Raw genomic sequence first — 12,864 nt, forward strand, 5'->3', positions numbered from 1 at the left:
AGAAATTCCAAATTCAGGTAGTTTTGCTACAGTCGGAGCAACCAATTTATCTAATTTCCAATATTGTATAAAACGTTCATTCTCCTTTGAAATGAAATGACAACCTTTACGTGAAAATATATGGTGTTATCGTTATATAGCAACGAATAAAAAATGCCGGAATTTTCAGTTTTTCCATCGGGATGAAGAACAAGGTTATCTATGAGGTTGAAAACGTGCTTTTCAACTCTATTCAAAAACTGAGCATAATATATCTAAAAAATTATAGTTATTCATAATGTCATAAATACCATTAATTAAGGCAAGGTAAGGTGTCATGATTGAGTGAACTATATTATCATTTTTGTTCCTATGAATTTCTATCAACAATAAAGTTGATAACGTCGTCATCTATTCTCCCAGCTGATAAAAAAAGGTTCTTACCCTGCTTTTCTCTTTGCTTAGTGTCAACAAAACAAACAACTGTTGAATTTGGTATATTGCATTACTATTACTACCTGCTGCTGGCTGGGTGCTGGTTGCTGTTGAAATTGTTTTTTATTTAGGTTATTAGTCATCCGCCCTTTCTTTTCTCATTTTATGTTTTCTATGTAGTATGCTTTTTAAATTAAATGTATGTCACCGAAGATTGTTACTTTAGTATGTGGTAACTATACCTTTTGTTATCAAGCATAATCTTAAACTTGCAACGAATACTCTGAGAATTTGACAGCATTATAAGGTTAGAATCATTTGAAACTATAAGGATATAGGCTATTTGATATCACTTCACTGCTCTTAAACATATTTTCAGTACAGCCATTAATTTTAAATTGGATAAAATACTAAGGTAATGCAATGTAACATACATGCAACGAGTTTTATCAAGTTATGTATATTCCATTTAGATGGCCTATAGGTGTTAGGCCATTGAAATTGTTAATGTTTTCACAATTGTTTGAGTGAAAAACTGTTGAATATTAGGAAATTGTGTGTTTTCAAAAGTTATATTATCATAATATAACTCAGTTTTATTCATTTCACAGGACCTAGCAAAATTCCTAGGCCTTTTAGTATGAAAGGTAAAATAATTGGTAGGCCTAGTTGTTGCTTCTGCCCATTAGCCCTTAGGCATTGTAGTTGTTAATTTGCCCATCACAGGTTATGCAAGATTGTATATACAATCTTTTTTTATTCTAAAAGTAGTTTTGGCAAAGATAGATTAATCTTGTTATTTCGAAGCATCGTGCCAACAAATAAAAACTAAAATGTATGACCAGCTTTCATTTCATATTGAATTTGGCATATTTGTCCTAGAATCTTTTTATAATGGGAGTGCCTAATCTAAAGTCCTATATATTGGTTAGGTTTCAAAAAGTTGTGTATATCTGTGGCTTTCACAATCGGCCTAACATGTGTATTTTTAAAACTGGTGTTATAGCTTTGGTTTTTGTTTTTATATTCAGATGTGTGTATTTCAATAAAGACAGATGTTTCTGATATGTACAGGCTATGCAAAGTTTAATATTTAATTCCATAAAAAATTACATTAAAGTGTGATTGGTGGTAAATAAAAAGCAATCACTTCTTTTTGCCTTAAAAAATGTGGTTGTTTCTTATTGATTGGCTTTACGAGAATAACTGAGTATTGATTGGCTTTACGAGAATAACTGAGTAGGAGATGTGAAATTCAATTAAACAGTGGGACTGCCGAAGGCCGAGCAGTCTGTCATTGGTCAGAGTTAGAGATAACGTAGGTTCGAATCATGTCTGTGACCGTTGCACTTTTTACCAGTACAGTACCATTAACCTTGTACTGTATTTACTATCTCCCTTATTCTGTTTGAATAGATCCTCACATAGGCCAGTGGCCTATGAGGACTGGACAGAATAAGGATTAGAAAGGGATCGGTCTCTCATTAAAAAAAAGTGTTAGATTGTTTTCAAAAGATCTTTGTCATTGGTCTTGATTTTGAATTTATGGTCTTATAAGTTACCTGATATCGGTTGCGCTCATCATATGTGAGATAGCTGAAGCAAAGGTATGGTATCTTGACAGATTTTTATCATTACAGTAAAATGCCTTGCTCAAGTCAGTATATGTTGCCCTCATTAAAGCTTCACCTGCATCAATGCAATCATTCACGAAATCAACGAGAGCCAATTTGGTTAATTGTTTTATTTTCCAAGTATGCTGCCAGTTAGTTACATAATGCCTTTTCTAACTATTTGGAAAGAAAGGCCATGTGAGATTGGGCGATAGTTGCACACCTCCCCCTCATTCCCTTTGTTTTAACATAAGACTAACTTTTGGTAGAGTAACACTCGGTTGGGTACCAGGTCATGAAGGTATTCATGGGAATGAAAAAGCAGACATCCTCGCCAAAAAGGGAGCGGAATCCACAATGGTGGGGCCTGAGCCAGGTTGTGGGATAGCCTTCTCCAACATTAAAGCTTTGGTCAAAGATTGGGAAAATAGGACAATACACAATAATTGGAGTAGAGCCTCAGGATTAAGACTATCCAGATTGTTAATCTCTCCTTACGTTAAAGAGTGGACAGCTCTCCTAGACCAGAATAAGGAGGATATAAGACTGATATTAGGAATGTTGACAGGACATGGCCCTCTAAGGAAGCACCTTATGAAGGTAGGCCTTAGTCAGAGTAACGAATGTAGACTCTGTGGAGAGGAGGAGGAGTCAGCGGAGCACATTTGGTTAGATTGTCCTGCCATCGTAGAGACTCAGAAAAGATACCTGGGAGCATATCTCCTCAGCCCCAAGGACATTAGATAACAGGAGCACTTAAATCTGATTGGTTTTTGCAAAAGCCTCGGACTTTGAGGGCACAAAATTAAAGTAAGGGAGGCGGAAAGGTCCTTTTAGGAATAAGCGCGGTCACAAACTGTCCTTTTCCCTCAGGAAGGGAAAAAAACCTTTGGTATCTTGCATCCCTTGGGGAATGGATTGAGATGTTAATATTGTGTAAGATTGGCACTAATTGTTCCTGACATTGATTTAATAATGTTTGTGCTTAAACCACCAATGTGAGGTTTTGACCTCATAAATAGAGGGGCAAACCTCATAAATATTCTTTGTAAAAATTCTTTATTTATGGGTCCGTTTTGAGAACAGCATTTACCCTTTTGTTTGGTGGGTTACTATCCTGGGAGCATTTATGTCCACATATATCTAGGGAGATATAACCCCCCATAAACAAATTATTTATCAATTCACTGATTTTACTTAGATTTTTTATTCCCTTTCCAACAATATTTAGGCTAATGAAATATTTTTTGTTTGCTTATGTTTACTTCTCCTCTATGTTCTTAAGTTATTTTCCAGGTTTTCTTAGGCTTATTACTAGCGTAGTAAACACTTTTCTACTGTACCAGTTGGTCCTTGGAGTTCTATTTAATTTCCTGTGTTCAGATTGAGCAGATTTATGTTTTCTTTGTTTCCTCTGTCTATTCATTTTCAAATTTTTGTATGTGTTAATATAATTTGTTAGAGTTGTATTATATCATGGTTTACCTTTTTTATCTTATTGTTATTCTTTAATTTTATCTTCTTAGAAAAGCATGATATGTTAAAATGATAGAGAATAATGGCAAAGAAATATTGGCACATTCTATTAATATCCTGCTCTTTCCACACACTCTTACAACCTTCCCTTTCTAAGAAAAATTTTAATTTGTTTATATAAAGAATATTATACAACTATTTCAAAATGCTGTGTAAATATTGTAATGTAGGTCTATTAGAAGACAACGCCTATTTTATAAATAGAAAAACTTTTTACCCTACAAACGATAACTCGGACCTTTCATTTTTATTTGACAGTCCATAACTCAATACAAACCTATCAAGAATTGAACATAGTTTCTTATATAAACATAAAAGTACAGCAGGGCCTAGTGAGATAGGAACTCTTCCACACTATAGCTGCACCATCCCAGAAGGAGCATTTTCACGTGCTTTTTGAACTCAATACAAAAATATTGGAGATCAGTTTCCTCCTGCTCTTATCTAATTGCAGATGAAATTTCAAATTTTTGTCAATTTTAATTCCTAAGACTTTTGTAGTTTTTTTTAAACACCACAGAAGCATGTACTACTATTATTACTACTACTCTTCAGCTACTCTGCTAGCCCTACTATTATTGGGAACAGCCCCACTACATTTTTTAAATTCTATACAATAGGTTAAAGATGGCAAATTTTAACAACTTTGTAAGTAATAGGTCAAAAATGGAGAGCCATTGCTCTCACTCGTGGACCATAAACTGCTTTGTAGTCTACATGTTCAAATCTTAAAATAACATGAAGTTTTACATAAGTTTATTAATTATTTGTTCAATTGTTTTGTTACAATTTTAACACTAAATATAGTATGATGTAGAAACACATATTATATATTTTAATAAAATGAGAATATTGAGGATACATTTAATTTCTTTTACTGAGTATATAGGTTTTTTATGGCATTGTATACAAGCCAAGAAAAATAGTAAAAATATTTAAATAAAAGAACATTCTACTAAACATTTATTATAGACTATTAATAATATCAAATATGTTGTCAAGAAACATTTCATACCATTTCATTTTTTGTTTGGGAAGGGATATTAGCACATTTTACAGGCAGCATGACCAGTATAAAACACACTTTTGGATAAGTTAATGGAGTAAGTTTTTATTTATGTGTTCTAAAACATCTATCTTACATCATATTATTATTACATCCAGATAATATCATATGGTGTATAAATTTAAAAGTATTAATTACATATTCAATATTTTCAAACTATTGCTACTTACTATGTCATAGTATAATTATTTCATTTATCACTCTGCTATTAGTAGATAAATACTTTTCACAATACTGTATTAATTCATAGCTGTAGTAAGAAAAAATCACGAACACAGATAACACTCACTTGTGTTGCAACCTCCTTCCAAGATGGCTAAACTCAAATGAATGAAGAGATAAATAAAGAATCTAGAAATCAATCATTATGTCAATTATCGAGGTCACATGTTACATAACCAGCGAATAGTATTTCTGTTTTTATTTAACATTTCTACCAAAGCAAACATATCTGGTACGAATACAATCGTGTTTTACTTTACAAGGTTAAAAAAATACTCTTCTCTATCAATAAGAACTGTTATGCCAATGGTTTTAACACTTAATTTAGGGCCAATAACATACCTCTATTTTTTTGAATGAAAGATTATTAATGATTTTAACTGTTCTTTCAAGTGCTACGCATCACTACTTTCTAATTAAAACCATAAACAAGAGAAATGTTCAAGTTGTGTTGCGTAGTTACCACCATTACCATTAGGATAGTTGATAAATCAATTGATTATCTCAAAGTAAATCATGCAGAATTAATACGTTACACAGAATGATTTATTTAAATGTTTATACTTTCTTAGGATTCCAGTAGCTCAGTCTCAATCACATTAAATTTGAATAAAGCTAAATACAATAGTTATAATAAAATTTAATTTTTGGTCTAATATTACTGTAATTACTTTAAAATTACATTTAAACATTTGTACACATTGAATTTTTCTTGAATAAACACCATATTAAAAATGAATCATCTAAGTAAGCAAATGATCATAATAATGTATAAAATATTTATCTTATTACTGTAAGTATTTTAAACTACTAGCTATTTACTACATAATGCTTCTATTTTACCATACAATAACACATTTTAAACGCATTTACATTTTCATGTATATACAGTATATTATCAGTCGAAATACATCATTATGACCAAATATAAGAATAAATAAGCACAGAAACATTCAATATTTTTTAAAGCAAGATGTACACCAGATCACATGTCGCATAACCTACTAGTATGTCTGCCAGTTATAAACACAATAAAGCATGGTGTAAGTTGATTCCTGCTGTTGATTCCTGCAGTTTTCAACTGCTAACAGTATTTTAACAGGCTATCAAAGTCTTATTACTAAACTCGAAATCAATACTGCTTCAAAACTGATACTGATCAAGAAATTGTTTACTGAACAATCAGATAGCTGGTTTTTGTTTGACTTAGTACACTACATGACAGAATTTTGTATTGGCGAACATTGTAGCTTTTAAGAACATGTATATGTACTAATTGTCTTCTTACTTGATGTAAAGGATAGATTTCCTTGAAACGTAGTGTTATGCATGTTGTAACATATATTATTTGGAAAATGCACGAAATCCATTATCCTATCAATTCCAATACATCAGACAGCCATATATAAGTAATCTTTCAATGTTTCTGCATTTCATTTGTGGAACTCTCTCCCAGATAGAATCAGAAATGTTGTTACACACGGTCACTTTGGGTTGAAATCAGGGCCTTTCTGCTGGGAGCTCGGTGGGAGTGATGGTTTGTGGTTCTTGTGGTCACACTTGGGGTAACTATCTGTAAGTTGAATGAATGGAGAATGGAAAACTGATAGGGATAAGATAAGTTAACTATTTCTAATGAAAGATAATTTTTTAAATTAAATGTATATACATAATTTAATAGACTACTTAAATGTATAATTTATACCCACCATTTATTTTATTATTATATTTCATTTTATTTCTACATGTCAGATCAATTTTGTGGAAGGAAAGATTATATTTTAGTTTCCATACTTGTGATTAGAGATTAAGTGGCAGAGAAGACATTTAAGTCCTAACTTCACCAATACATTACCAGGAGATTAAGGCTATAAGCAAGTTTTCAGGAATTATTGTTTGCTTTGCAGTGCAGATGTGACAAGTGCATAGAGTTAAGTAATACTGTATATGTAAGTCAACCATCCCCTATAATTATTACTGTTGTATACTATAGATATAGATAAAAATAGGTTAATATTATTATCATGTATGAATTTTAATACACTGTACCATATTGTTTCAGATGATTCACTTAATACTTTTTGGTTTAGTTTTCTACACTTCACATGTGATGTCAGTTAAGTCCCTAGAGCTTGCAGCACCGTGTAGTGAAGGATTTTCATCAAAATGTTTGTGTGGTGATATTGAATATCTAGGCAAAGTCCAGTACGTTGTAAATTGTACAAACACACAATTTCAGAATGCATCAGTATTACAGAATTTGCCCTCAAAAACTCAGGTAAGACTGCAATTCTATATTTGTTTGAATAGATTGTATGGATGTTATTACACAATATGTAGTAATATTGTTAGGTATTATGTTTGCATGCATTACTGTCCATGTGTTACTTGCATACGTAATGCAAGTATTTATTTTAATAATGTATTAATTTTACAATAGTAAATCAAAATACTTTAACTTTGTTTCTTAAGGAAACATATTATAAACCATATAAGTAATGACAGCCACTAAGTACCAAAATGAAAAATTCATTCAGTAGATAATTTTATAGCATCTACGCAACTCTTGTCTTCATCATCCCCATATGACACTCCTATATTAACAATTTGTATCAAAACACATTCTATCATCTCTTGTATATAACCATTATAGTATTAATAAATTTGAAGTTTACAATAATAAAGAATACGAAGATTGAACAACTTCGTGAGTAACTTCATAAAATCAAACTATTTTATGCAAGCTGATAGATTTCCAATTCTGTATATTATAATTGTTATGTGCACCTAATTATGGCAATAAAAAAAAGGAGCAATGAACATCATAAGATTATATTATATGTACCTTAATACACAAACATAATAAGCTCTGTAAAAAACAAATGAACAATCATAAAAACACTGTTACAGCTAATATATTTGTAATGTGTGCTTAATTTACCGAACTGTAAAATAATGGCATTTTACCTCTTTTATGCTCCAAATTAAACATTAAAACTTTTTTTCTACAATATTTGCACTAAACTTTTTGGTACCCGAGATGTTTGTAAAAAAGCGTTGAAACATACCCTTTTGCCTTAATTTCATACCCTCAGACAAAATCCCAACACTTGGCTGTGTAAATTTGTGTCACTTACTACTAGGTGAGTACAGAAAAAATGCTACAAGGTAGAACTTATATTTGGATGTTGAGGTCGGACTCTAATTTTACTGGAATAATAGCAACAGTAATAAATTATGTTTCTACATAATTTATGTAGAACTTAACTTCCTAGATAAATTCCTAATTAAGTTATGTAGGATCTTAGAAGCTTCTATCTAAGTGATATGAGTTATTCCAACTTCCCCACCACTACCAGTCACTAGTTGCTCTGGAGAGCTAAATACAATTTGCATAATCACCTAGTCTATTGTCCTCAACAGACAAATTTTTGCCAACCTCCATCCATTTATTGGTTTGTTCATCGGAAAGATATTCTAAAGTATGGTAAGGATCACTATTAGTTGAATTAAAAATTTGAGAATTTCCAGTTGAAGGCTCATTTCACCTTCTTCACACCGGTTTAGAGCAAAAAGCTTTAGCCACAATTGACACCATGCTTTGTGCTATGTTTTACTTTTCACATTACTCCAAGCAACTGCATCTGGAAACATTGAATTCTTAACGTGAACTGGCATTGAAATTATTGCACACTGTAATCAGAGTCTAATAAAATTTTCAACAAATGTCTCGAACATACATTGAAAATTTTTAATTATATCTTATCCATTAGTTGCATAAATGGTGTAACATTTGCAGGCAGATAAGTACAATAAATATTGCTTGATGCAAGGTTAGATTCTTTAACACATTCACTGCTGCCAGAAAATACGTAAAATACAAGCCCATGCTGAAAATATTTTTTTTAGGTTTTAATTTACCATTATTATGTGGAAGACTTCATATGCACCATCAATGATGTGTATATGTCCATATATACATATATACAGCAACAATATAGTAGCGGCACCGGAAGGTGCCGGCCGCACTCGGCAGGTCAGATGCCATTGGACACCCGACGGTGTCAGTCGCGTCCGTCACTTTCCACGCACAACACTTTTCACTGTTCAAATTGTTTACAGTATTCATTCATTTGTAACCGTCATACACACAATTATATACAATATTTACAATATTTCCACTTTTTCCTGCCTCATTTTCTTTCCTACTCCATGATACTTGTCGAAGCATCTCAGTGCACATAGGCCAGGTTCGCCAGGGCACTGGGCACAAAAGAAAAGGGTCATGGTTCTTTTTTCTTTGTCTTTGAGCATTTCTCTGCATCGTTTTCTCTTCATCCTTTCTCCTGTGTTGTCAGGTGTGTCCATTTTTGACAATACGTGTCTGACAGTTGTTTGTTGTAGGCCGGAGTGGAGGTGTGATTGCGTTTGCTGCAGGCAAAAGCATGTTGATGATGGACAATCTAAAGTGGTACAGCGATCTTTTCCTTGGGTTGGTTTGTAAACAAAGTTTGAAGGAGTTCACCAACAACGTCTGAAGGAAATGGACGAAGATCTTTTTGTACCAGCGAATTGATTTGTGTTCGAAGGCATAATAGCTCATAAGCTGATCATTTCGGTCCACACCCTTCATATGGGCGTTGTACTGTATTATGGGCAGAGGCTTTTGGCGAGGTTGGTTATACCTATTCATTGAGATTGCCCAATCATTCTCAAAACTCTGTGGATAGGTACAACACCTGACGCTTGTCGCACCATTTTGCTATCAAAACCACCATTGGCGTACCGTTCTGCCTTTTCTCCTCTGGCAAGACGAGCTGTCTTGAGATCTAGCGGAACATGCTTTCGGTCTGAGCGCATTGTGCCGGTGCAAGTAGGTTTTCTCACTCAGTAACTCGGTTGCAAGGGGGGTAACTGATATAATAATTATCCATATACAATGAATGGCCCACCCCAAGCATTCCCCTCATCAAATACTTGACTACTTTGCTAGCATGACCTTTTCCTCCAAGTTCACCTCCCTTCCCAGAAATACACAGTGAAACTTACACAAAGTCCATCCGGTTCACATAACGAGTAAAATCTTGATACCATATTTATGGCGCTTTCCTTGAATGTATTGTCGAAAGTGCAGACGTCCTCTCCATAGCACCATTCCTTCATCAATCGACAACTCTCTGACTTGGGTAGTAGATGGTTTTCATCTTTTGATTGAAATAGTCAATCAAAAGCCTGACTTTGTAGAGGCGATCATCAGTTACAGTCTCTTCGTCACTTTCATAAAAATTTAAACATCTTAGGATCAGGAGAAATCTGTCTCTGCTCATTTGGGATCTCACGAATCCAAAATTAAACATACGATCAGTTTTCCAGTAATCGTTTAGACGATTGATTTTTACAGTTCCCATGTGAAAGATTAGCCCGAAAAATTTTTTTCAGTTCAGCCACTGTCAGTTCCTGCCAATTATTTATTCTTGATTTTATTTTGAGGTTAGGGGAAAATAATATTTCCCAGGCATTTTTGTTAGTGGCAGACACAATTTTTTCCAACAAGGTATCATCAAGTAGTAAAAAAAACCAATCGATAGGATCGTTTGTTTCCGGGGGCAGGTACAAGCAATTTGTTTTCTTTTGTGAAGGGAATTCTTCGCATACCTGCAGTACGAAGTGACCATATTGGGTCAGAAATCACTTGATCAGCTTCCTGGTCATCCGTGTCCTCATCCTCGATGTCCACAGCGCGCCACCACATTGACAATAGGCGGCGCGTCAAGCTGGGCTTGGTCAATGTCACTCTCCGGGCCGGCAGACGCCACAGAATCGTCAGAACTACTTTCCACATCACTCTCACTCAAATAGTGTCTTATTTGGCTAGAACTAGGACCATCCATTGTTCACAACGAAGTTCACAGCCCCTACAACTATAACCAATACACCAAACACACAGATTAGCCGATGAACTCAACCCGAACCACGTGGAACAACAAACAAGGGTACTCTACACGCGGCGCGAAATATACCTTCCTCACGCAGAAGCTGAAACAGCACTGACGTTGTGAAATCTAGAAGGTGGCGTGACACCGTCCGGTGCCGAACGCACCCGAGGACACCCGAAGCGCGGCACCGTGCGGTGCCAGCCGCATTCAATGTGTTAAGGTGTACCAATATAATAAATTGTACTATACATGGTAAGATAAAAACAATCCTTAGTTAACACTTATTATATTATTTTTATGTGGTTGAGTTCCACATCACCACTCCCAATTAAGTGTGGTGAATTCCATTTCACTAAATTGGCATGTCTCCAGTCACAAAGATAAATCTCAAGTACTCTAGCCATAAGTATTTAATTTGCGTATTAGAATTGTTACTAAGCTGAAAACTATGTAAATTGTAAATGTAATATGTGATGAAGATATAATCTCACCTTTTTCTTAGGTTTTTTTAAAAATGTTTTACACAGATTTATATAAAAGCTAATTAGGTCCAGGGTTTCTTATGTAGGGTTTTTATGACACATTTTTTTGGAGCCAATGCCTTTTATAGTCTTTTCGTGGAGCTAAGATTCATGGAGCCAACATTCTCTGATTCTTATGATCACAGTGATCGAAGAAAATCATCCAGCAAAAATGGATAGGGTTTTTTTCAATTATTAGAGTTAGTGACCTTGGAAAGGAAGCACTCATGGTTAGGAATAGTATTAGATTGGAATAGTATTTCTAAAATAGTGTGTTAAATGGTTTAAGTTCGTCAATTGGGCAATCATTAGTAAACATTAGATAGTACTTTTGTCTTTGTAATATGCATTACACAGATGATCAAGCACTGTATATTTAATATTTTCTAAAATTTTAGTGTAAACAAATTGTTTTTTGCCTCTTTTGTAGACTTAGCTGAAAGTGTCAACAGCTCTTTCCTATCAGTAAAGTTTGGAATTGGAGTATGTTTTGTAAGTAACATGTGTTTTTAAATGAATTTAGTAGTTTTAAACAATTTGTAGTATTTGTTATGTATAAAAATTATAACTGATACATGAAATTAAAGAGCACTCAAGGTACTTGGGTACCTTTGGAGGTAGAAATCACATGGCGTCAGGTTTGGTGAAGCCCATGAAAAAACAGCTCTGTTATTAGACCCCTTGAGGCCAATCCTGTGGCAGGTACAGTGACATTCAACCAATTGTGTACTGACTTATGCCAATGAGGCGGTGACCATAGTTCTAGAGCATTAAGATAAGAAATACCTGTTAAAGGCCAAATAACTTTGTGTCTAGATATAGAACACAAAATGTTTCAATTTAGGAGAGTCTTGCTGCAATTGTACTATCACCCATGAAGGTTTTCTGAGCCCCAGACACACACATTGTGAGTGTTCACATGTCCAATGAGGTGAAATGTTGATTCATCACAGAAAACAACATTATCCAGAAAACTTTCATTGTTATGCAATATTTTGTACGCAAAATTGGATGGAAAACATAGTCTGTAGGCTTTAGATCCTGTAACAACTACAAACGATAAGGAAGTAGTTGTAAGCTTTCCTTAAAACTTTCCAAACAGTCGTCACTGGAATTGCTAATTCACGACTAGCCTTCCTAACTTATATCTGTGGGCTACGAGTGAAAGTCTCTCTCACTCACTCAACACTCTTCATTAACCATTGGTCGTCCCGTACTCTTCCCTTTGCAAAGGCAGCCAGTATCTTCAAAATGATAATAGCATCTAAAGATATTATTTATCACTTGGAGGATCACAACCAAACTTTATATGGAATGCTCGTTGCACAGTTACTACAGATTCGGTCTTTGCAATCTAAAAGCCATCTGTTCACGAGTCGTCATTTTTGCTACTGGCGTTTTCTAACGGATGACGGAGGAAACGTTGCGTCCGCATGCGCACAAACAAAACTGTTTGAGTTGCTCTTTGATTTAATGTATGAATTATAATTTTAAGTAATGTGTATAAAACCTACAAAGTGTTTTAAAACTCCAATAATCATTTATAAAACACTTGA

General features: G+C 34.1%; 1 protein-coding gene across 1 annotated transcript in view; it reads left to right on the top strand.

The window, feature by feature from the left end:
• The first annotated feature begins 473 nt into the window (after nt 1-473).
• LOC124360287 (SLIT and NTRK-like protein 4) overlaps nt 474-12,864 on the top strand; it is a 30,675-nt gene continuing 18,284 nt past the window's right edge. Inside the window, exons 1-2 of the mRNA XM_046813789.1 lie at nt 474-721; nt 6,914-7,129. Of these exons, the coding sequence (XP_046669745.1) occupies nt 6,914-7,129 (216 nt within the window). The 5' untranslated portion in view covers nt 474-721. The remainder of the gene's footprint in view (nt 722-6,913; nt 7,130-12,864) is intronic.

Source organism: Homalodisca vitripennis, chromosome 4 (assembly GCF_021130785.1).
Source record: "Homalodisca vitripennis isolate AUS2020 chromosome 4, UT_GWSS_2.1, whole genome shotgun sequence".
Taxonomy (NCBI): domain Eukaryota; kingdom Metazoa; phylum Arthropoda; class Insecta; order Hemiptera; family Cicadellidae; genus Homalodisca; species Homalodisca vitripennis.